The following is a 27,319-nucleotide window of genomic DNA, read 5'->3' on the forward strand; positions in this document are numbered from 1 at the left end:
AAGAGCTGATCCGTTGTAGACCTTCCTGCCCTGAAGCCAGCTTGATATTCACTTACTATGTTTTCCGCCTTCAATCTCCATTTTCAATCTTCCAAGTCTTAATAAAAATCAGTCATTCGTATTTAATGCAAAAATATATTTGTGGAATTAATGCTATAGTACACCCACAGTAGAGTAGTGTCATACATTCGTCTTTAAAGCTGTGGGTCATATCGTCTCGCCCAAAAGCAAAAGGATACTTGTGCAAAAATAGAGTTTTGAGAAAAACACGTTTTAAGTTTTTTTTGAGTAAAAAAAAAATTATTAATGATATTATACCTATTACATAGTAATAAAAACTAAAATGCAATATTGTTCTTATGTTCAGTGAAATACTGAAGATGAAACAAAATTTAAATTCAAGTCCCGTGGATATGGCTGTTCTAGGATTTTTTTCAGTTACCTACTTAATACTTCACCTGAGGCGTCTAATTCCAAAAGGCGACAAGTCCACAATTCAATATTTTCGGGAAACAACGTTTTTATGTTTCAAGCTTCAATTATTTGTTTTAATGTGAGATTGTTTTTTCCGTTGTATTCTATGTCGAAATTAGAACCAAATGGGAATTTGGTTTTATGGGTTGAATCTGTATCAGAAGATGTAGAAGGTGCATGCGTTTCCGCAACATCAATTGATTCAGATGTCTGTATATCCTCGATCCAAACTTTATGTTCAACAAAAAATCGTGAAATTTCATTTTTCATTAGTGAAATGTAAATAACGCAATATTTGAAAAACCGCTTACGTTGAATAATTGGATTTGTTGACCAATAAGACTGAGTCGCTTTTCTGACAATGCCCATTATTATCACCAAACCGAACCACTTTTTTAACTCCGACATGGTTATGTCCACTCATTTTTTAGATTTAGCTTCTGGACTTAAATTATCAGTGTCAAATGTTACTCCTGATAATCCTTCAAATGGCTTGTTCTCTCTCGGCGGATCATCATCGTTCCATCATTGTCGGCCTCAGTTTCTGAATCCTCAGAATCACTCGCGAAATATGTTGTACGTGGGCGTGTTCTCAAAGGAGCAAATGAGTCTGTTTCAATATCACTAAAATCTCCGATATCTTCACAGTCACTGGGAATATCTGACATACAATCCGCATAGTTTTCCTCTAAAAACGATTGGTCCTCCATTTTAAAAAGTTTTTTTGGAGATAAAACTAATAAAAAATATATATCCTAGCTAAAATATACTTAGGTTAATTATTTTTTCAATGAAATTAGTGCAACAAATATAAATAATAATAGCTATTATTTATGCAGTTACACAAGCAATAATCTCCCGAAAAAAGCGAACGAAAATGACAACGCGATACAAGTTCACATTTATAACTGTTCTCATTTTCAAGTTAAAATTTCTATCATGGATGATGAAGCATGGTGGATGTTTCATGGGTAGTAAACCATTAAAGACAAAATATCAAATAGCACGCAATTTCATAGGTAAAAATCACGTTCATTTTTTAAAAAAAGAATGCAGGTTCATAAATGGTTGACTGCCACTGAAAAGGGTCGACAATTAAATTTCGAAGTTGAAGTGACGACACTGGAATTTAACATTGAGTGTTTATTACCTTTTTTGTTTATGTCTCGTGATTCACCCGCCTAGAAACGGGCTTGTAACTAATTAAAAAAATGGTATAGGTACAAAAAAATAATGAATGGTATTACGTCCGCCATCTCTGTAAAAACCCCGAAATATTTTTTTTTCCATCGTGATTTTACTTCTTGCACATGACATTCAACCAATTAAGTGTTAAACTTATTTAATTCATTATTTTTTTGATAGATGCCTATAGACGTCCCAAAAAATTAACGAGCATTCTCAGGCGTGTGAATTTCTCATGCTTGGTACAAAAGACAAAAAAATGCCGCACGTAAAGTCCTCGTGCTTGGACGGCTATGGGTTAAAATTTGAATATAACAAAAACATATGAAGAATTGGGAAAAGGAACATTTAAACATAAAAATAAAATAACTTTATATTCAAGATTGCAATTTTTATTTTAATTCGTAAACGCGAGATATGGCAATTTTTATTTTAATTCGTAAACGCGAGATATGGCAATTTTTATTTTAATTCGTAAACGCCAGATATGGCAATTTTTATTTTAATTCGTAAACGCGAGATATGGCAATTTTTATGTTAATTCGTAAACGCCAGATATGGCAATTTTTATTTTAATTCGTAAACGCCAGATATGGCCTCTTGCATGGGTTAAAATTTGAATATAACAAAAACATATGAAGAATTGGGAAAAGGAACATTTAAACATAAAAATAAAATAACTTTATATTCAAGATTGCAATTTTTATTTTAATTCGTAAACGCGAGATATGGCAATTTTTATTTTAATTCGTAAACGCGAGATATGGCAATTTTTATTTTAATTCGTAAACGCGAGATATGGCAATTTTTATTTTAATTCGTAAACGCCAGATATGGCAATTTTTATTTTAATTCGTAAACGCGAGATATGGCAATTTTTATGTTAATTCGTAAACGCCAGATATGGCAATTTTTATTTTAATTCGTAAACGCCAGATATGGCCTCTTGCATGGGTTAAAATTTGAATATAACAAAAACATATGAAGAATTGGGAAAAGGAACATTTAAACATAAAAATAAAATAACTTTATATTCAAGATTGCAATTTTTATTTTAATTCGTAAACGCGAGATATGGCAATTTTTATTTTAATTCGTAAACGCGAGATATGGCAATTTTAATTTTAATTCGTAAACGCCAGATATGGCAATTTTTATTTTAATTCGTAAACGCGAGATATGGCAATTTTTATTTTAATTCGTAAACGCGAGATATGGCAATTTTTATTTTAATTCGTAAACGCGAGATATGGCAATTTTTATTTTAATTCGTAAACGCGAGATATGGCAATTTTTATTTTAATTCGTAAACGCGAGATATGGCAATTTTTATTTTAATTCGTAAACGCGAGATATGGCAATTTTTATTTTAATTCGTAAACGCGAGATATGGCAATTTTTATTTTAATTCGTAAACGCGAGATATGGCAATTTTTATTTTAATTCGTAAACGCGAGATATGGCAATTTTTATTTTAATTCGTAAACGCGAGATATGGCAATTTTTATTTTAATTCGTAAACGCGAGATATGGCAATTTTTATTTTAATTCGTAAACGCGAGATATGGCAATTTTTATTTTAATTCGTAAACGCGAGATGGCAATTTTTATTTTAATTCGTAAACGCCAGATATGGCAATTTTTATTTTAATTCGTAAACGCCAGATATGGCCTCTTGCATAATGACATCAATTTTATCCTTCGCTGTTTGAAGTGAGTGGTTGTCTTTGATAAGTTTCAACTTGTCTTCAAACTGCTGCACATATAGTTTCCTCTCCTCCCCAGCAATATTGAACCGATCTATAAGTATTGGTCCCAATTTGATTCTCTTTGCATTATTTCCAAGTGGTAAGTCGTCAGGCTTACCAGAAGAGGGCTAGGAAAAAAAGAATTTTGAATTAGTATACAGTAAAAAAAAACCCGTTAATATGAATACGGTTAAGGCCATACCTCAGTTGAGACACGGTCTAAAAAGATCGTCGCTAGGCGATGCGCGGATTGAGGGTCGCGGGTGCAAATGAGGCATGTCAAACCAAATATAATTTGTCTTATAAATCCAACATGTGTCCATTTAATGTTCTGTTTATTGTTTTATCAGTAACAATAATTATATATTCATTGACATGTTTTCTTTTTAAAGTAAATGGGTAACGTTTTAAGTCATCTTTACACGATTTAAGAATTATTACGGCCGTCGCCATCACGAAGCAAAATGACGTGTTTCCAGCTCTACATTCTCTCTCCGAATGGGAGCGAGTGCGAAATTTCGTCGCGCCTATGGTTGAAAATGATTTGCCGTTTCACTGATGAATCACCTTAATTCGAAATTCACCGTAAATCAAAATATTTTCTAAAATTCATTAAAAACTATTACTGTGTGGTCAAGATGCTGATCAAAAGGTAGGCCAACTTTGAGGCAGTTGAAAAATTTGCTGCAATCATATGGAGGAAGTAATAATTCCGATCCCTCTTTAGATTTATCACTTTCAACTCCTAAATCCTCTGTTCCGGCAGAATTTCAGTACACGAGTACAGAGGACAACGTCATTAAAGATAAATGACGGCAGAGCAAGTCAAGATTCAGTTGAAGATTGAAAAGGAAGTGTGGCACTAAAATCTTTTCATTCTGACACGTTTATAGCGTCATGGAAGGCATGCACAAACCGCGGCTGCATATACATGGCGGGTGGAGATGGGGTAACTCAAATCATTGTCGTATTATGGTACATTGGCCAATCACTACATTAGATTTTTCATTTCATTTACATTACATGGGATTTCTATCTCTTGGACACCTCCGCAATCGATAGCAATTTCGGCATATGTCCAGTGCGTAACACAATGACCTTTCAACCGGTGGTCTCAATTTCGAGTCTCGGTGAAGTTACAATGCCTTTATGTGATTTCCTCAAAGCCCGGGTGTTTGTCATTTTTATCTTCTATTACTAAATACACTAATGTTTCACTACAATGCTGTCATTGGGCCATAAAAAAATAAAATCAATTTACGTTTCAAGTGGTAAAAACGAATTCTGTTTCAATTCTGAGTATGTAACGACATTCCCAATATATGTCGTTGTGTGTTCAACATATACGTATGTTTAAAATAATTGATTTATTTCCTGTTTAAGGTTATGCGGGACGTCCAAAGACGTCATTTATATATGAGCGGCGTTCCGTTCACGGAAAATTTCGCGTCTTAAGACGTCATTGGCAGCCATCCGGTTAAAAGGAATACTCAAGACCTGAACAAAAACGATGCATAAGTGCGAGTGAGAAAGTATTCGGCACCCTTATAATCTCTGCGGCACGCGCTAGAGCAGAGGGGGGCAAACTGTGGCCCGCGGGGTATTTTTTTGTGGCCCGCCATCATTAATTGTACTTCTGATTACGAATAACCTTTTTATATATTTTTTAAAAAATATTGACAATAGATTAAAATTTGAAGAATTTGTTGTTTCGTAAATGTATTATCTCAGTACGTCTTCCTTGCGTCTCGTCTCACACTATGTAACCACTATATTCTACGTTGAACATCGTGACACATTTAAATACTTTTAACTCCGCGTTGCAAGGAAAAAAAATATATGCCCATGATATGGTAAAAAGTTTGAATGGATTTCAATTAAAACTCAAGTTATTCCTTCGACAAATATCGAATAACAACGTGGACCACTTTCCAACTTTGAAGTAGCTGAATATACCAGAATATAAATTTGAAGAATATGGTAAAATTATTAAAGCTCTGAATGACGATTTTTCACAAAGATTTGGTGACTTCCGAAAAATTGAGACAAGTTTAGCAATAGTACGCGATCCATTTTCAACAGATATTGATAGTGTACCGATAGGACTACAACTTGAGATTATTGATCTGCACTGTGACACTGATATAAGAGAATTGCATCGTTGTGAAGAAATCTCCAAATTTCACAATGCCCTTAATTCAGACAAATTCGACCAACTTACACAAATTATGCAAGAAAAATGTTCGTTATTTTTGGATCAACCTATATATGTGAACAAACATTTTCGATCATGAACCTCAATAAAAATTCTTTACGATCAAATATCTCCGATGCCCATTTACAAGCAGTTTTGAGAATATCAACTACAAAATTAACAGGATTTAAAAAATTGTTAAAAAATGTACAACAGTTTCATTCTTCTCATTAATTTTTTTGTAATGTTTATTTTTCGTGATAATGAATAGTGTATATCTAAAAATGGTATTTTACTTGCGGCCCGCCGCTCATTTTGAATTCTTGAATTTGGCCCTCCATCCAAAAAGTTTGCCCCCCCCTGCGCCAGAGTAAGATAAAAGGTTTACAGATTTGGGAGATGGTTTGCTCGGTGTAGCCGCCAAATCTTACCGTATTGCTTAATTATGCGTCGATAACCGTGTTGCTAAAATTCCTATTTTTGTATTAAACATAAAGTCAGTGGTAAATATTTTTAGTTAATTAAGTAGAAAAGATGGTTCTGTGTGTTGTATTAAAATGTGGTAGCCGTACTGATAAGCAAGAAGATGGTATTACGTTTCATATGTAAGTTGATACATGTTCGTGATAATTTATTTGTATATTATTATATATTTTAATATCAAATGACCGTGTTTCTTTAAAATAACTTAAATTATGAATATTTTTATTTTGACCGCTTAAAAATACTATATAACGTAAAAAAAAATAGAAAAATATATTTTAATTCTGAGTGTCTAGTGCGAGCACTTTGGGCGAGCACTAGCGAAATGGTCTCGAACATTTGAATACGAATGCGTTCACTCGCCCACAAACCAAACGCACGGCACGCAGCTTCATTTAGCAATGCAATGGGTGGCGTCTAGATGTATCTATAGTCTAAGGGAATACTTATAATATTATATACTGATAATTGTTACTCAATTGTCAATCTTTGAATATTTAAATCTCTTATTTTAACATAAAGATATAGATTAATTATTTTTACCTCTGCAGCATCAGATACATTTACGGCAGCGTCATCCTCTCGAGAATGCTGAGTATTTACTCTGAAATCCCGGAAAAAGATAATTAATTCAAAATATGTACAGTAAGTATCAAAGCCGATGAAGCCAGAAAAGTTTAAGCCGAATTGGAAATTATCAATTTGAGGATAAAAATGTTATGATGCATTTAGTCTGAATTAACACTTTTAATGGCAGTTCTGCCAGGCATGTTAATTAGACAACCGATTGAGCTGTCTTATTGTGATATCAGCAACAGCACACGATATCGCCTGAAGCACCACAAGTTAAAACTTCACGGGCAACAACTCAAAGATTCATCATTTAGATAGGTAACTGTTTAGCACACAGAATACGTCCGTAACATATTGGAATTATTTCGGATAACGGAAATGGTGTTATATAGTTGAAATAGACCTGCTGGGTTTCCAATATAAACAGGCATCAGAATAAATATGTTTATTTTCTAGATGCCGTATTCAAATATGCGACTCAATAATCTATCACAGGGGTTCACAAACTTTTTCGTCAAAGGGACAATTTTGAAATCAAAAATATTTGGCGGGTCGCTCTTTATTTTGTAAAAAACATAAATACAAAAATATTTCGTTGTGTAAACTTATACTTATTTCAATTTCTTCACCATGTGATTTTTGCAATTATTTGTTTGAAACTAAATCCTACAATCTAGGCTCAAATTGTGTTGCGTTAGTACGCAAAACAGATGCGATATGGTTATCTGTTAATTTTGATTTATTAATGCTCAATTTAGATGTTCAAATGTTTTTTCACAAATATAGGTAGGTACTTATGCACAAGTGTCTGACCATTCATTCTTGCCAGAGGATATTTAATTTGAAATGTAATTTTTAATATTCGGTATGAAGAATAAAAAATAATACGGATTTAAATTAAATCCCGCGGGACACATCAAAGAGTCATGCGGGACACACTTTGTGAACCCCTGATCTATCATATTATAATCACACATAACAATATCTAATATACTCACATATTTTCCCTCTGCAATTTGTACAATTCCTTCTTCCACTTCCACTCTTCCTTCGTCATAGCCAATTTCAGCATCTTCTCCTCTTTCATTTCCTCCAGCTGCCTCTGTCTGTCCTCGGCGATGTATTTTAAGTTCAACTGACGTTCGAGGATGACACTCTTCAAATCCTTCGTCATAGCCAACTTCAGCATCTTCTCCTCTTTCATTTCCTCCAGCTGCCTCTGTCTGTCCTCGGCGATGTATTTTAATTTCAACTTACGTTCGAGGATGACACTCTTCAAAGTCTCCATGTGAATATCTTGGTTCATTTTTAGCTTTTTCCTGTACAAACTCAACTCGAACGATTTCTTATTCATCTTATTGTTTGCAACACTCTGAAATTCAAGACAAAAAACATAGATCTATTATCTGTGTGGCAACCGATGAGTCCTGCGGGAACCAATCATAGATCGTCAGTATAGATCCGCGACATAAGTATCGATCTCAAAATATTATTCAATTATTCTTATGTATACTTATACTTATAATTATACTTATGCAATCAGATGAATGGTATAGGAACGCATACGAATAGAAGAAGATAGAATAGAAGAATAAGAAGAAGAAGAAGATGGTTGTATTAATTCAGAAACCTTTGCGGGTATTGGCACAATTACTGACGAAAGTTTTATTGCAATCGCATGAATGGAATAGGAACGCATACGAATAAAAGAAGATATAATGAAGAAGAAGAAGATGGTTGTACTAATTCAGAATCCTTCGCGGATTTTGGCACAACCACTGACGAAAGTTTCATTGCAATCGGATGAATGGTATAGGAAGGCATATGAATAGAAGAAGATAGAATAGAAGAAGATGGTTGTACTAATTCAGAAACCTTTGCGGGTGTTGGCACAACCACTGACGAAGGTTTGATCGCAATCGGATGAATGGTATAGGAACCATACGAATAAAAGAAGATATAATGAAGAAGAAGATGGTTGTACTAATTCAGAAACCTTTACGGGTGTTACCACAACAACTGACGAAAGTTTCATCGCAATCGGATGAATGGTATAGGAACCATATGAATAAAAGAAGATATAATGAAGAAGAAGAAGAAGATGGTTTTTCTAATTTAGAAACCTTTGCGGGTGTGCGTACAATAACTGAGGAAAGTTTCATCGCAATCGGATGAATAGTATAGGGACCATACGAATAAAAGAAGATATAATGAAGAAGAAGAAGATGGTTTTTCTAATTTAGAAACCTTTGCGGGTGTGCGTACAATAACTAACAAAAGTTTCGTCGCAATCGGATGAATGGTATAGGAACCATACGAATAAAAGAAAATAGAATGAAGAAGAAGAAGAAGATGATGATTTTTCTAATTCAGAAACCTTTGCGGGTGTGCATAAAACCACTTACCAAAATTTCATCGCAATCGGATGAATGGTATAGGAACGCATATGGGACAGACAGACAGACAGTCAGACATTCATTTTTATATATAAGATATAGCCTATACTCTTCGCGTAAGTGCAAGCAATAAGTTCACAAAGTTTTATCGCAATCGGATGAACGGTATGGCAGCGCATAAAATACGAACAAACAAACAAACCAACATACAAAAAAATATTGATTTTTATTTATTAGATTACTATATTGTGTATAACTGTCACCACTGTACCTATGTAAACTGTACTTGTCAATCCGTAATTAAACCAGTCTTCACACTTCGCTCTTCACAACACTCATCACTCATCATCGTTCAGTATCATCAAAAACACGCCACAAATCCCAAATCCGTTTGGGCCAATTAATGCCCATCAAAGACTAAAATGAAATAAATAAGGCAAAGGTATATTCTATAATTGGATCCCGTGCATGCGATGGCATGTGTTCATAACCTATGAGTCGATTGACATATTGGGTGTAGTTGAGATAAAATTTACAAGCAACTTTATGACGTATTTACGGGCAGATGTACTAAGCATAAAAGGCCGGTGGCTACCATTTGCAGGACCAGGAGGAGTCGGCAAAAAGTGAGAACCTCAGTGAATGACAAGAGATTCTCGCAGATCCCATGCGGTATCCAATCCACTTAAGAAGCGGGAGTGTACGCTTTACTAACCTTGTTGATCCTCTGTGTGTTATTGTTGCGGACACGGGCCAGGCGGGCCTGGAGTCGCTCTTCTGCCTCAGGGTCGAGTGCTGTATCGAGATCAACTATTTCCCCAACATTAGTGGCATCTTTCATTGAATTTTGGTTGTCCATCTTAAAATAATGAGAGACATTCAAAGAATATTGACAATGGCAAGAGGAATATTTTTGTACTACAAAAAAACGTTCTGGTAGCCATGAAGAAATCAAAATTCAATAACGCATATAATGGAGCAACTATGAAGGCTGCGTTACCAAGAGAACCTCCTTCTACGTGCGTTTCTGTTGACTTCTACCTTTCCATGCATTACTGAGGTGAAGAGTAACTTTTAAAAGTAGGTAGGCTAAAAACATTATAGTGAATAGATAAAATACATACATACATCAATCCTAAGAGGATCGTATGGGCCTCCACAAAGTGGAAAATAAAATTTTTAGATTTTTATTTTTACAAGATATAGATGCTAGCCACTTGCTCAACCTATAAAGTCCACACTCTGGGCCCAAACACACATTGAAAAACGACATATAGAGAAATACGACTATCATACCGAATGAAAAAATATTGATACTGCTTTGATGGCCTTTTTTTTTTTTTACCATATTCGATCTTAAGATCAAATGGGTCGCCAGAGAATAGAGGTTGTTAGCCAATTGCTGAACGTATTAGGTCCATACTCTGGGTCTAAACATACAAAGAAAAACAACATGTGAATTTTTGCCGGGACCGTACATGGGACCCATGACATTATTAGTTACTAATCATGATTATCACGAAAATAACTCACAGTTTCATTGGCGGTGTTACTTTCATTGGGAGGCATCTTGTCATCATCAGCGTCCGTGATGTCCACTTGCTCCAACTTGAGGATCAGCTGATCGGGATTGCGGGCACCGCTCGGGCGTTTGAATCCACTGTAATTTATGTATTTCTTTGTGGTTCCCTTTTTCAAAAGCGACCATTGGGCTTTCAAATCCCCCAAGGTGCGCTTCGTCAAATTGATCGTGTTGAATCTATGAAATGGATTCAAGGTTCAGCATTAGACAATCGAGACAATAATGTAGCAACCATAGAATAGATTCATATAATAGAAATATGAAGGCCAGTTGCCCTGGACCAAGTTTCTGAAGCCGGACTTTTTTATTATTTTATGACCCAATCCAAACGACATAAAATCGTGCTGACGGACTTCAATATAGTAGAACCTCGAGTCGTCCACGTATACAAATATATCAAGAAGACAAGATGAAAGACTTTGTGAGTGTGTTGAAATAAGTCTTCTACTATAGAGATGTAGCCAAAATTAATGAAGTCGAAGCAAAGAAAAGGACCTCTGGTCTACTGATTAAGTTAGCTACAAGTGACGGCATTGCAGGTTTACTTGAAGGTAACTTCACACTTCTACTAAGACATTCCACCAGTGGCGAAAGGTAAACTGCTGAGATCTGATATAAATTATGCATAATAAACATTGACAGTCATACTTATTTGTTTTCATTGAACTAAGAATACAATTTGCAGATGGTTTTGAAAATCCAATCAAACCCTGCCTAAAGCACACCATAATAGATAAAAAATATTCTTTCATCTACAAAGTATCTCAAATTATATATGATTTAATGGGTTAATTTTAGATATTTTATGGATAAATGAATATTTTTTTTGTAACAAAATGTATTAATTAACATAAAAGGTTAAACAGGCATGTATTTTTTGTCGGGTTTGGGATGTCTAGTTTACTTCTGTTGCCCTTCGACGTCCTTGGTGACCAGAAATGACACGCACACAGATGATAAAAAATACTGTATAATAAATGGAGTGGCATTTTGACGCTGCCCAGGGGCAGCATTTTGTCTAGGGGCGTCACTGTATGGCTTGGATTAGGCAAGGTTTAATTGAATTGTAAAAATTAACAAACACTATCTACACATTGTAGTCTTAGTTCAATGAAAACAAAAATATGTTTGACTGACAAAGTTTAGTGTGCACTATTTATATCGCATCTTAACAGCCTACCTCTGCCCTTTGCTAATGCAATCTACTATATTTTCAGATTCACGCAATTAATTAATTACACACACGATTATATGTGCAGATGTTGCCTAAACAAGTCTTCCAAACATAAATTCATAATATTGGATGGTGGGTAATTAAATTCGATTTCAATTTGGCAATTCAGACATTCCACATGTAGCTGCGGAAAAATACTATAATATATTATAGTGCAAAACAGCATTACCTTGCATGGATAATTTTCCACGCACGTTCTTTCAGAACATGTCCGCTTGACAAATTTTCTATAATCCCTAATCGCGCCTTCATGGATTCAAGCAGAACTTTCTGAAACATACAACAGAAACACAGGCGTTATGTTGATAATCTTGAAGCAAATAAATGATAAATATTTTGTTGATTTACATCCTGAAAATATAATCTTATATTAAACCCTTAGAATACCACAGATTCGATACGAACCGTTGAAAACTAAAGTGGTGTAAGTCACTTTTTGCACATTTTGAGTTTACACCATAAATCGAAAGATTGAGCATCATTCTGTGTTGTACAAATACATACACATCAAGTGTAGTTCAATTATTTCTCCATAGATCACAGTAACAGTCTAAAAGTGGCCAACTGAACAGCTACAACGTTTTACGGAGTAGTGGTGTATGTCACTTGTTGGTGATATCGCTGTCAGATGCATAGTATTTCACCATTCATTTTTTACATCCCTGAAGACAGGAAGTTCAATCGAAGACCTCGGTCCCCTTGAATACGCCGCAGAAGTTGACGAGTGATTAACTTTAAGCCTAAATACTTCATTTCTTTATCAAATGTTTTAATAATTATGTTTATTCAGTTTTTTTTCTTAATAAATTTATGAAAACATTTTAGTCATATTTATTCAATGCTCATTCTCTGATGATAGGTGCTAATGTTGAAGGTAGGTTTAGATACATACAAAATGGTGTAAGTCATTGAAATAAAATATTTTAGAAAAAACGTTGAAAGCAGAAGTGGTGTAATTCATTTTGACAGTAAATAAATGATACATTTTCCAATGTATTCAGGTAAAAATAGCGACAATTAGTTAAAGATGCTTTTAATGAGTAGATTGTGCAAAGGGCATCAAAGTTTTTCTATTACACCAAGCTTTACAGAGATTCTACTAACATCCCAATTTCTGGAAATCGCCCTTTTTTTACTTACACCACTTCAGCTTTCAACGGCTCATATATCGGCTTTGCGTACTTTGCTTAAAATACCACGAGGCGATGATTCGGCTTTTTTTTAGTGGGACTTGCATGGCAGTGCGCATGCGCAGTAGGACGATATTGGCAAACTTGCCTAAAGAAATACGCACAGTATATTTTGACGTTTACCAAGTATCCACAAACCTGTCCGATCTGTCTGCTGAACCTGTCAAATAGCATCATACAATGACAACAATGAGTCTCGCTTACGCTTGAAGAATAAGATTAGCGAGACATTCACCATTTTTACATTTTAAAATACACACTATTGGTGCATGGATTTACTGGCACCAATGTGTAAATTCAACTATCGTGATATAACTGTTTACGCGTAAAAGTACTGATTGTCTCTCCAATCTGATTCTTCAAGCATAAGCGAGATGAGTTGTTGTTATTGTATGATGCTATTTGACAGATTCGGACAGGTTCATAGATAATCGGTAAACATCAAAATATTCTGTGCGGTGTAGTTCGTATTTCTTCCGGCATGTTCGCCACTATTAGTCCTACTGCGCATACGCACTGCCATGCAAGTACCAATCATTGCGCGAACATTCAGAAGCTTCTGAACTTTTTTGATCCATGCATGCAACCTTGCAACTTGCACGATAATACGTGTTTACACGTGGATTTTTTGTTATGCCCGCGATAATAAGTACTATCAGCAGTAACCCATGGGCGTGTAAACGGGGTATTATTATTTATTTATTTATTTGAAAAAGACACGTTGAGTACATAACAAATTATTAATTCAGGACGTTCACAACATGACATTTAGAATAAAAATTACAAGTAATCAGTTAGGAAAATCAGAAAAAACAAAGTGGAGGAAAAAAAGAAAGCAAAAATAGTTTTATACAAAAGAAATAAAATTTAAGAAAACAACAATGATTCAAAAAGTACAAATTAAACAATAAAATAGAATTTAAAAAACAGAATATATAATGGATCGCCAAAAATATCTACATCTCTAGGGAGTGCATTGACCAACCGCACAGCCCTCGCCATTGGTGCCTGGTGAGCCTGACATGAGGAAACAGCTTTCACCCAAAATAGGTCATGGCTGCGACCACGCATGTAATTGACGGGTGTGTAAAAATTTAAATTTTCTAGAATATCGGGATTGAAAATGATACCACGTGAGAGCAGGGAAAAATGCTTTAAGAGCAGAAGTGACCTACGAGCTTCAAGAGAATGAAAGGCGAGCATGCCTTGAAGAAAGTTAGTCGGAAAATACTCGTTTGAGAAGGTGTCAAAAGGAAAATAATTATAAACTTTAAAATAGAGATGACGAAGAAATTTTTTCTGAACACGCTCTAAAACAAGCTTATAGGAAACTTCATAAGGACTCCAGATGATGGAGCCATACTCAAGAATACTCCGTACTAACGACACGTAGAGTGTACGTAAAACAGTTGGATTCTTGAATGACTTGGCTTGTCTCATGACGAATCCTAGAAGCTTGCTCGCACGCAATGCCGTAGAAGTGATGTGCGAGCGAAATGATAAACGTGAGTCAAACAATATGCCAAGGTCTTTAATTTCTGATTGACGGTTCAGTAATCTATTTGACATATTGTAGTTGAAAATAATTGGAGATCTTGATTTCGAAAAGCTAATACACACATTTATCAGTATTAAATTCGAGTTTATTTTTTTTCGCCCAAATTTCAATTGAGTTGAGATTATTTTGTAATATGTGACAATCTAATTCACTGTGAATTGACGCATATAATTTTAAATCGTCTGCAAAGAGTAAAAACTGGATTCCATTTATAACATTGACAATGTCATTGATGAATATAAGAAACATAATTGGACCAAGATTTGATCCTTGGGGAACACCTGAATAAGTTTGAAAGACGTCGGATCTACACCTTGCATACTCCACATATTGACAGCGATGCGAAAAGTAAGATTTGAAAAAGTTGATAAAATTTATAGATCCACCTACTGCACTTAATTTGTTAATGAGAATATCATGATCTACCCGATCAAAAGCCTTTGACATATCTGTATAAATTGCGTCCACTTGACAATTTACGTTCAGCGAATGAGATATGTACTCAGTATACGTCATAAGGTTTGTAACTGTTGACCGAGCTGATCGAAATCCATGCTGAGCGTCAGTCAGTTGACCGTCTACATGTTTATAAATATACCTATGCAAAATAGACTCAAATAACTTAGCTGGTGCAGATAGAACAGCCACCGGGAGAAAATTTATTATTTCAGAGCGCGAGCCTTTTTTGTGCACCGGACGAATACGGGTTAGGCTCCAACAATCTGGGAAGACAGAAGTACTTAGGCTGAGATTAAATAAATATAGTAGGGGGTCAGTTAACAGCTTATGACAGCCCTTTAAAATCCAAGGGGGGATACCATCAGGACCTACTGAGGATTTTGGATATAGTCGAGAGAAAGCATACACCATGTCAGTCTCATCCAGAAGACCGATATCTAGTACCGGCCAGGAAGATGAAATACTATCCGGGTGAGGTGTGGGCAATATCGAAGGAGCTTTAGAATATACAGACATAAAATATTGAGCGAAACCGTTAGCAATGGACTGGGAGCCACTCAAAACATTCCCTTCCAGAGACATAGATGATAATTGAGCAGATATGTCGCGCGTACTTCTAACGTAATTCCAAAATGATTTAGGATCTGACGCTAACTTCCCCCCGATACCATCAATGTATGACTTATACGCAGCACCGATGGAGCGATGCACACTCCTACGCAGATTAGAAAATAAAATATAATCGCTGAGACACTTCGATTTCTTCCATTTTTTGTGATGCAAGTGCTTTAGTCGAATGTTTTTAATTAAATCAAAATTGAACCATTTTGGGTAGCTGCGCGAAGAGCCCGATGATCACAATCACAAAGAATTCAAAGGTTTACGATTGGACAATCGTATGAACAGTAAGAGCTTTGGATACATCACAAATACAATTTCATAGTTTAAATACAAAAATATCTAACTTTTTCGGCAATTTCCCATTGAGGAAATATCCATGATTTTTTCTTTGCTTCCATATTGTCAGTAGAGGTTAATAAATCGAACTATTTCCCGTATGAAGTCCGAATTTAGTATTGTTTATATCACGAAAATGCAGTGGCGTAATTCTTATAAAGAAACATTCATTTATTTACGGACATTTTAACATTTTTCCTATTCAAACGGAACCGTAAAACAAACAAACACCAACTGCCAAATACAACTCTCGTTCATTGCCATGTTTTAAAAAATGTTATCCGCCATGGCGCCAAAATACAAATAATGATGGCAACACAGATTACTAATAAAAATAAAATAGTAACAAAAACATTTTATAATTGAATGACGTATATGCCATTATTCGAATTTGACTTTGACGTCCTTGAGATAGGGTTTGCTCTTTCTTCTTCGCGTGAAGTTATAATTCTACTAATTTATTTTCCTTTTTCTTGTCGCTGGTCATTCCTCCGTTTTCATTTACTGGTCATACCCGCGCGTCAGTTTTTGTATAAAGTTTGGCATCACCTCCTACCATCCTACCTCCACGATGAAGGTTGCATTTCCGACGGCTACAACGCTCCAGTTATCAATATGGCCGAGGTCCCATCCTCGCCAATTGATGACAATCCCACCACAGGCCCAACGGGACATCATGCGGTGGCTGTAGGCGATAGGATCCTCAGAGTTGACATAACGCAGGTACAACAAGGCAGTTGGTCCCTCAGACAGGCACATATCCAATCCCTTCTGGGGCGACTCAACTTCACATCCTACCTCCACGAGGAAGGTTGCATTTCCGACGGCTACAACGCTCCAGTTATCAATATGGCCGAGGTCCCATCCTCGCCAATTGATGATGATCCCACCACAGGCCCAACGGGACATCATGTGGTGGCTGTAGGCGATAGGATCCTCAGAGTTGACATAACGCAGGTACAAAGAGGCAGTTGGTCCCTCAGACAGGCACATATCCAATCCCTTCTGGGGCGACTCAACTTCACATCCTACCTCCACGAGGAAGGTTGTATTGCCGACGGCTACAACGCTCCAGTCATCAATATGGCCGAGGTCCCATTCTCGCTAATTGATGACGATCCCACCACAGGCTCAACGGGATATAATGTGGTGACCCTAGGCGATAGGATCCTCAGATTTGACACAATGCAGGTACAAAAAAGCAGTTGGTCCCTCAGGTAGGCACATGTTCAATCCCTTCTGGGGCAACTTAACTTCGCATCCTACCTCCACGAGGAAGGTTGCATTGCCGACGGCTGCAAAGCTCCAGTCATCAAAATTTTCGAGGTCCCATTCTCGCCAATAGACGACAATCCCACCACAGGCCTAACAGGACATCATGTGGTGGCTCCAGGTGATAGGCTCCTCAGAGTTGACACACATCAATCACTTCCTGACGACAGACGCGGCTGACACAGGCTAGGGAGCACAACTGAATGAACACCACTTATCAGGTACGTGGAAACAAGGCCAGTTAGCATGGCATGGCATTCCAACAGGAAGGAGATGTTTACAATTCAATCTCAGATACAATCAATCATAGGATAAGATTTGCTTCTGCAGACAGACAACAAAACAGTGGTGGCATACATCAACAACGAGGGCGGTACAAAATCTGTCACCCTCCCAAACCTATGCCGACAGATACTAGTATTTACCAGTCGAGCCAACTTCACGTTTACTGCACAATACTTCCGCAGAAATTAGAACTGCGTGGCAAATCATCTCTCCCGCAGACAACTCATTCCCGAATGGGACCTCATCAACACCGCAACCACCCCCCTGTTTCAAAAATGGGGTGTTCCCGAGGTGGATTTATTCGCAAGCGAAACAGCACATGTCATTGCAACGTATGTGTCACGAGACGTTACAGACAGTGGCGCACTGTTTCACTACGCCAGTTACCTCTCTTTAAGATATCATCTATTGGGTATATTTACAGTTTAAGGAAGCCACCACTGAGCGGACACTGCCTGGTGGTTCTTGTACCCCTGCTTCCAACAGTACTGACCATATCCAATTCCCTATAACTGTCCTGGTGGTTGGTTTTGGTGATACTCTTGAAGATATAAATAATTCCGAAATATACCCACCTTCCCCTCTCCTTGGGTTTGACCAGCGCTCGAAATGGAAAAGATTACGAACCGGAGCGCTCGAAAATTAACATGGACATTTCACGACAACTACCAGAGAACGATGGATACACCACCATCAGAAGGGGAAAAGAACCCATTAACTTCTCTATTCAACCATATACATGGAAAGTCACGATGGTCTATACCTTGTCAATGAATCATTGTCACATACAGGAATTTGGCATACCCAACACCAGCTGATAACAAACAGATATCTCAAGGACTTCAAAGTCAAATTCGAATAATGAAAGGAGTTTTACCTATTAATAAAACTCTTATTATTCATGTTGACTTTGAAGTCCAGGTAACTTCTACCTGGTTCCTTGAGTCATATCATAATGAAGACAAAGTGATGCCAAACTTTATACATAAAAAACAGACGCGCGGGTATGACCAGTAAATGAAAACGGAGGAATGACCAACGACAAGAAAAAGGAAAATAAATTAGTAGAATATAACCTCACCCAAAGAAGAAAGAGCAAACCCTATCTCAAGGACTTCAAAGTCAATATGAATAATAAGAGTTTTATTGGTAGGTAAAACTTCTTTCATTGGATTTATAATATTGAAAAATAGTTTTTAGAGCTGTCTATGGTCCACCAGATCTGCAATAGCTTCGTTCTGTTTTTCTATTGAAAATAATACCATATATAAAAATTCTCTTTTTCATAATTTAGGTAAATTATTTTGTAATTGTTAAGCGATGACAAAAATATGAAAAATATACAAAATAAATTCAATAACTATAAATACACAATTAATATTTAATTAAAATGATTAAATGTCTCCGCAATTAGTGAATAATATATGTTATTTTTTGACCCATGTTTTTCCCGATACGGTAACACTTAACACAGCCGTTGATATGTCAGATATGGTGTCATTTACAATTATTACAAATATGCCATGATGTGAATAATTATATAGAATGATTAAAACTAATATTACCATGTTGGTGTGTAGGTAACTAAGTACTTATATATTTCAACTACCTATCTATTGGTTTAATATTACATACGTCATAGCTGTGGAGGCCCATATGATCCTATTAGGATCGGACATGGTCGAAAGAAGAAAAGAAAGATATCTAAATCCGAATAAGAAAAGTTAATTCATAATTCATTGACACTGACATTGACACTGAGCAGCCAAAGTGGATGTCTGACGAAACGTGGATTGAAATTGGAAAACGAGCCAGGCTGAAAGCCCTGAGAGACGAGGAGACAGACCCCGATCGAGCCGAGAACCGCCGGACTGACTACCAGACCCTACACAGGGTGGTCAAACGATCCGTGCGGTTGGACAAGCGCAATTTTATGAACCGGCAAATTGAAGCGACAGAGGAGGCAGCAAGCAGAAATGACACCAGGAAACTCTTCCGAATCACCCGTGAAGTCTGCGGCAGGCGACCACCGACTCCCGGAGCCATTCGTGGTCCCAGTGGAGCAATAGAGTCTGACGCAGAATGTGTCAAGAAGATTTGGAAGAATCATTTCTGCGGAGTGCTGAACCGCCCACCCCCTTTGGATCCCTTTGACATGTCTGCGGAAGCTTTACTTTTGGACATTCCCCGAGCGACCGACATTTCTGATTGCCCGCCCACGCACACTGAGATAAAATCGGCTGTGAAAAGGCTCAAGAACGGAAAGGCACCGGGGGGAGACGGGATTCACCCTGAATTCCTCAAGTACAGCCTAAGCGCAATCATGATGCAATGACAAAGGTGTGGGAAGAAGAGCGCTGTCCAAGGGACTGGGTAAACGGTGAAATCATCACACTTCATAAAAAAGGTGACCCTCTAAGCTGCGACAATTACCGAGGCATTACGCTACTCAGTGTTCCGGGAAAGATTTTGGCAAATATCATCTTGATGAGAATAAGGGACCCAATAATGCACGTCCTCGGGAAAAACCAAGCCGGGTTTCTACCTGGTCGAGCGTGTGCAGACCAAATCCACTACCTTCGATGTCTTCTCCAGCAGAGCCATGAGCTGAACAGTCCGATGGCCTGCTGCTTTGTGGATTATGAGAAGGCCTTCGACAGTCCGCACCGCCCCTCCCTCTGGACGATACTAGGAGCATACGGGATCCCTCCCAAGATCATTGCCATAATCAAAAGCCTGCACGAGAATAGCGAATGCTGTGTCAGAATTGGAGACACTGTCACGGAATGGTTCGGGGTCACGACCGGAGTCAGACAGGGTTGTGTCCTTGCACCGTTTCTCTTCATCATTCTCTTTGACTTCATACTACGGAAGTCAATACCACCCGACCGAGGCATACTTGTTACCCCCACGGTGAAGCTATGCGACCTGGAATATGCCGATGACGCTGTCCTATTCGACAACTCAATCGAGGGCATTCAAGAGACAATCGACAGGTTGCATTACAACTCCTCTCGCGTTGGTTTGAAAATTAACGCGAAGAAAACCAAGGTCCTGTGTAATAGCACCTGTCCTGATCCAGATTTCCCTCTGATTAGCGACGGACAAAACATCGAGAGCGTCGACAGCTTCAAGTACCTGGGGGTACACATCACGGGAGATGGCATTTTGCAGAAAGAGCTCGCTATTCGAATGGGAATGGCTGGAGCAACATTCAACTCAATGCGGAATGTCTGGGACTCACGATTATACTCGGTCAAAACCAAATGCCGCCTATTCGACGCTTGCATTCTGACGGTGCTGCTTTACGGTAGCGAATTATGGCACCTTACGAAGGCTCAGAGCAACCGTATACTGAGCTTCGAAAACAGATGTTTGCGACGAATACTGGGTGTGCAGTGGTATGACTTTAGGAGCAACGAGGAGATAAGAGAACGCCCCAAGCAGCCTCTCATCACGCTGAAAGTGAAGAGGCGACGTTGGACCTGGCTCGGCCACGTGCTGCGGATGCCAGAAGAGAACTTCAACCTGGCTTGCCTGTTCTTCAAGCCTACCGGATTCCGGCGTCCTGGAAGGCCGCTAAATACAATCTACAGAGTGTATACGGCGGAGCTACGGGATGCTGGTTTGACCTGGAACGAAGCAAGAAGACTGGCGAGCGACAGGGATTCTTGGAGGCGCCGCGTGGTGTCCATATGCTCCAGCTAAGGGGCGGATATGGCCAAAGAAGAAGAAGACATTTCAATTCGATAATCGGTTTTACTAAATTAAGACATGAACAGAATCAACGAAAGTATAGGAAAATATGTCGTATTAAATGTCACGGATATTTAATAGTTGTTCAACCGTTTTAATTTGCAATAGGTAATTAAAATATCGTATATCTACCATCGTACCTAGCAAAGATAATATACGTAACCTAGGCACCTAATCTTTTTTAATGGCTTTTTTGTCATGTTATGAAATTTTACCTACTTACTCATAACATTATAATAATAATATATACTACCTACCTAATAATGAGTAATGAATGAGTTAAGGATTGTTGACAATCATTCTAAATATAATATTATCGTAAGCATTGTGTTTCAATTGAAAACAAAAGATCTCGGTTCTCTATTTTCGAGATTGTCCATTATCGGCATTTTGCGCGAATTCTACATTCTACCATGCGTACATCATTGTTCGCAATAACTGCAAACTCCAATATGCAATATCCATATTGAGATCAATTGTTAAATGAATTTGAGTGTATGGGCTGTATTATAAATTTATTTTGATAGCAGCTGTCAGTGGTAAATGGTAATACAGAAGGGGGCGAGTTCATAACAAAAGTAGTCTATGGTTCAGGATTCCTTATCTCTATAATCTATAGTTAACAGATGGATTTCGGCTACTTACCAATTTTACTGTAAGTTTGTGGTAAGTACGAATTGAGCATTACTCCCTATGGAACATTAGGTACTTCTTCTTCTCTTTGTCAGGACCTTTATGACTAAATATTGTGACTGGAATGATTTTGCTGTCGGAAAGCCTTCTCAACGGTTGACCCCACTCCTCTCGGTACTTGATGATACACTCAGTGATGTACTGTGGGGGTAGGCAGATTGAGCGTCGCTTGGGGGCGGCAGTTACTCGAAGGGCGGCAAATCGAGGAGAATGATTTTGTATAATGTATAGACATAGCTAAAATTATTTTGTTTACATGCCCACAATAATAGCATAGTAAAAATGGTGTGGAAATAATAAATCTGTGTAATAAATGCTAAATTTAATGGTACAACCGAATGTGTGTAAAATATCAAAAATGTGTAAAACACATAGACCCCAGACTCTGATGATTTGGGTATAATCTATTCGCTTTTTATATCTAAATTTAATTTTGTATGTATTAGTGGTACTTATATATTTTGTTAGAAATGTATCCATACATGAGATTTATTAGATATTGGAGTCATGAAATGATGATAAAAAATACTGTATAAAAAATGGGGCGGCATTTGTCTGGGGACATCACTGGATACACTCATGAAAAATTGGTGTACCTAACTATCTTGATGCATACAATGTTTGCTTTAATATTCTGATATTATAATATCCAAAAGAGACAACAATGAGGGTGACACAAATAATTAAATTCTGACAAAATAAATAGTCATTGAAACTTGAAACAACTCCCCAAATTTTTCCCAAAGAATTACGATAGATAGGTACTTGAAAAAGAATGTTTTGTTTTAGTAATGAGTTTGTGTACCCTGGACGATAATTCAAATTTTTCTTTCTTTCTTTTGACCATGTCCGATCCTAATAGGATCATATGGGCCTCCACAGAGTGGAGGTTTGTATTAACAGATTTTATTTTTACGAGAAATGGATGTCAGCCACTTGCTCAACCTATTAGGACCATACTCTGACTCATGCACACATTGAAAAACAATATGTGAACTTGCCAGACCCAGGATTCGAACCTGGGACCCTCGACACTATAGACCGGCGCTCAATCCACGCGGTCATCGTGGGTGTTGAATTCAAATTTATTTCACATTATGTAGTGAATATGACAAATTAAAAATTCAAAGTGTTAATTTTAAACTACACTAGTTATTAAGCATACCTAACAGAAAGTCAATCGGATAGAATGCGGCCCTTGTAATCCAGTGCGTAAGGCGCTGGCTTTTCATCCGGGGGCTCCGGGTTCGATCCCGTGAGGTCACAATATTTTTGCGATTTTATCATATTTAATTGTTTCACTTATATTAATAATTACACTACTGTCATTAGGCCTCATGTCCTGTTGTAGTGTTAAAAAGAATATATATGTAATTATTAATTAATAATAATTATACTTACATCACCACGGGACTATTTCCTTTTCGCGAAGAAAGAATAATATTATTTTGAGTTTACAGAAAGTGTAACGGGAAGTCAATACTTATGTACTTATCATGTTTTTCACTATCCGTATCCATATATTTGAGACTTTGTTACAAAATATGTTAGGGTTTTGGTAGGTAGGTACTCAGCTTAGACTGAGTAGCTTATTGAAGAGTAGGTACTCTCATGTCTCACAGAAGTTAGATGTATTTTATTCTTGAGACATGATCTGCCCAACGTGATAGAGCAATCGCTACAAAATATATACAATCTGTGATAGTATCTTTCTTGCCACATGCCATTTTTACATACGGCACCGAATGACCTCAATACATCCTTTGAGTTTTGAAGATATCACATTTTTTTTGTAGAGATAGTGTTTTCATCTTTTTTTTTCTTGAATATGGTACATCTCAAAACAGTATTAAAAATAAAATTATAGTATTCTTGGCATACTATAAAATTATGGTATTTTTACTGTTACATAGATTTAAACCAGACTAAAATTATAGTACAATGCAATAGAGCAATGTTTCTTAACCTTTTTACATCCGCGGACCACAAAAAAATAAAAAATGTTTTGCGGACCAAATAATAAATAAATAGGTAAAAAATTGTCGAAATATAATACAACCCCACTTTAAATGTTGGGTTTCTGGGTAAACCACGTTTATGACTACATACAATAGTGTCATTCATTGCGGAAATGACTTGTTAATTCATTGTGAACCCTTGTAGGTGCACGAGTTCTGAAAGATATTTATTACTTGACATTTAATATAAGCTTTTAAAAATGGATAGGTACTGACTATTTTTGAACTGCAGAATTTTTTTGCGGCCCACCCAAAAATATTCGCAGACCACCGGTTAAGACACTATGCAATAGGAATAGAGGATAGAAGTAAAATTTGGGTATTCTGCGGACAGTGTTATTAGAATAAAGTATTGATTCCTTATTTATTAACTTATTTCAAGAGCAAGCGATGTAAGATATAACACACTTCAGCGTTCGAAATGGAAAATTTTACGAACCGGAGCGCTCGATAATTTTACGAAAATATGAACACTGTTACTTATCTAATTCTATACATATACGTATTTAAAAAATGATTGTGTTAGATTTTCTTTATTATATGACATATCTCGCTCAGACGGTCAAATTAATATTTACATGAGACGGAGTGATAATTTTGGGGATTTTATGAACCGGAACGGCGCTCCGGTGCGTTCCAGTTCATTTCGAGCCCTGACTCACTTATATTATGTCTTGTTTGTGTTTATTAATTCATTCTTCTATGGGACCCTCTCCCCCATTCGTCACAAATCATCACGTTATATCAGACCCCCCCTAGAGTGTGATTTCATATATGGACCCCTACTTTAATTATTGATGGTGAGGTATTAGCATTCTTTGATGACATGTATGGGTAATTAATTGATAATGTCTACAAAAAATAAAAGAGTATTTTTTTGTTATTTTGAAAACTGTTTATTTAGTCTTTGCCCTATATTGTTTTGTAATGCATTGCATTAACCAAACTGTACATTATAGAATTAATTTATTTATTTAATTCGAAATCACAAACTGTAAATTAAGTATTATTAATTAAAAGATGTTTAAAACCTCTTCTGTCCCGGCTTGTACCCGGCTCTTGGTTTGACTTCGACAGCTTGCTGATTAGATTCAAGTCCAGCTATTTCACTATTGTCTGCAGAGGCGGTGTTTGACTTGTACAAACCTAAGAACACAAAAAAAGTAATTATTATAGTTACGAGACACTTTTTCATTGTCGGTGCGAAAGTACACTAGGTATCTACCTTAGCTCGCCTTCCACCCGAGAGTTCCTGGGTTCGATTCCCGGTCATGACAAAAACATTTATGTGTTTTTCTCAAAGCCTGGGTGTTTGTGATTGTTCAAAATTACTAACAACCACCTTGTACGAAAAAGCAAGGACATGGTTATTAATAATTCTAAAAAAAAAAAAAAAAAAATTGACACTATGTGTCTTCTTTATAATGTGTAACTTTTGATTTGGATTAAATGTAAGTATAGTTTGAGGTACAAAGACCGAAGTATGAATCTATTGACAAAGAGTTCATGGCCTTAATCATGGGTCTGGCTAGGAGAAAATAATAAAATTAAAGAAGAAGTAATTCGACTTATGATACATTGTTATTCAGTTTTTTGGCCGGTATAGATCGAAGAATTGCCATCTAATAAAAATGCGTGTGAAGTGGGCAAGCTAAACTTTTAACCAATAGAAAAAATATTTTTGGAATAAAAATACGACGCTCACAAGGATTCGAACCTGTGTCTCTCGGCAATCGCGTCCGTGTGCACTGACCACTATGCTACAGGTATCATATCTAATTGCAACGAATTTTAACTAACGGTTCTTATAATAATACTCGCGCTTTCCAAATTGTGTTACTAATTGGCAATCGACTTTTGTATTTTAAATCAAAGCATTAAATTACCTTAATTACCTTAATTACCAACCGATATCGCGATTGCTCGAAGATTTTTTTTTACAACGTATTTGCGGGTATATTCTATATACAAGGTGGCTGTCGATGGTAGTTTAGCATATTTATGTATTGAGAGGTTAATTGTTACAATAAGTTAACCGTCTAAAATGTCAAAAATTGCTATGTTTTAACAGCCCCTCTTTTGGCTGTGTAAACTTTTATAGCAAGATAGACAGTTTAGATGGCTAACTTATTGTAACAGTTATAATACCTCTACATAAATATGATAAACTACTGTCGATAGCCGCCGATAACCTCCTAGTGTATAATATACGTGTATAAGGTATATTATATTATAATAGACCCATTGAACTTGCTAATAATTTAATTTACTACTTATATAAGAATGTAACGTTAATAAAAAAAATAGTTAATTAGATAACTATATATTATTTCACTTTTATGTAATATTGAAGCCAAAATTTGAAATTTCTAGTGTACCAATTTAATTTTTCAATACCAAATAACAGATCACACACCACACCATAGGGAGTAGTTCCAAGCAGTTAGTATAATTTTATAACTATACAATAAAGACGTAGCCATTATGAAACTGACATTGATAATAATGTTAACTTATGATAACTTAAACAAAAAAAATAAATATAGGCACTTAACCAATTTAATTAAAAATAATAATATAATGTGAGTTAAATATTGCACAATTAATATAATAGTAGATAAGTATTAAGCAATACGTAATAAAAATATTAATTATAAATATTATATGATAATTATAATACATAAGTCAATGATTGTGTTTAGATTGGTGAATGTAATAATGTTAATAGTAAATTTATTAGTATAGATCGACCAGTATAAGATGTCCGATGAATGAGAGCGCCACATGCTAACATTTGACATATCACTCAATAGTTTTTATACAGTGATGAGCTTAGTTTTAAATTCGAATACCGGACGATTTATGATGGTATATCTATACCGTTTATATTTTTGTCTCATTTGCATCGTAAATAGATAAATTATTATGCGACACCTCCAAAAGCTACTGCTACTAGACATTCTAGAATCTAGACAAATCTTCTTTACATTACAGGCCCATAAGTGTTAAATGTAAATTGAGAGGGGCAGCCGAATTATAGAGGTAAAAAAACCGGTGAATCTGGAATGCACCAAATGTAATCCATATGTTATAACGTATAACATAGCCAATTTGTAGCCACAAACTTATCTATAGAGCGGACAAAAAAGAAATTACAGTGACGCCGTTTTAAATACGTCATTCCACTGTCAGATTCTGTTTTGTTGCGAGTCTCGATTGGGTAGTTTTCGACTGTGGCTCCCCCATCAATTTTCCAGATAAA

At 36.4% G+C, this 27,319-nt stretch overlaps 2 protein-coding genes across 4 annotated transcripts in view; both read right to left on the minus strand.

The window, feature by feature from the left end:
- Nucleotides 1-2,069: 2,069 nt before the first annotated feature.
- Nucleotides 2,070-16,295, minus strand: LOC147079524 (uncharacterized). Its single transcript, XM_085941750.1, has 7 exons — nucleotides 16,042-16,295; nucleotides 12,039-12,139; nucleotides 10,587-10,812; nucleotides 9,769-9,912; nucleotides 7,656-8,029; nucleotides 6,628-6,688; nucleotides 2,070-3,535 (listed from the first exon to the last, which is right to left on the minus strand). Exons 1-7 carry the CDS (start codon nucleotides 16,093-16,095, stop codon nucleotides 3,302-3,304), a joined length of 1,194 nt encoding a protein of 397 aa, XP_085797876.1. The 5' UTR covers nucleotides 16,096-16,295; the 3' UTR covers nucleotides 2,070-3,301.
- An 8,634-nt stretch (nucleotides 16,296-24,929) lies between these two features.
- The window catches only part of LOC147079525 (uncharacterized), a 66,986-nt gene continuing 64,596 nt past the window's right edge, over nucleotides 24,930-27,319 (minus strand). For all 3 annotated transcript variants that reach the window (XM_085941762.1, XM_085941764.1, XM_085941756.1), the window contains exon 6: nucleotides 24,930-25,203. The gene's annotated coding sequence lies outside the window, so the exon portion shown is untranslated. The remainder of the gene's footprint in view (nucleotides 25,204-27,319) is intronic.

Source organism: Rhyacophila brunnea, unplaced genomic scaffold, assembly GCF_057557595.1.
Source record: "Rhyacophila brunnea isolate RB1 unplaced genomic scaffold, BYU_Rbru_1.0 scaffold_1, whole genome shotgun sequence".
Lineage (NCBI taxonomy): Eukaryota > Metazoa > Arthropoda > Insecta > Trichoptera > Rhyacophilidae > Rhyacophila > Rhyacophila brunnea.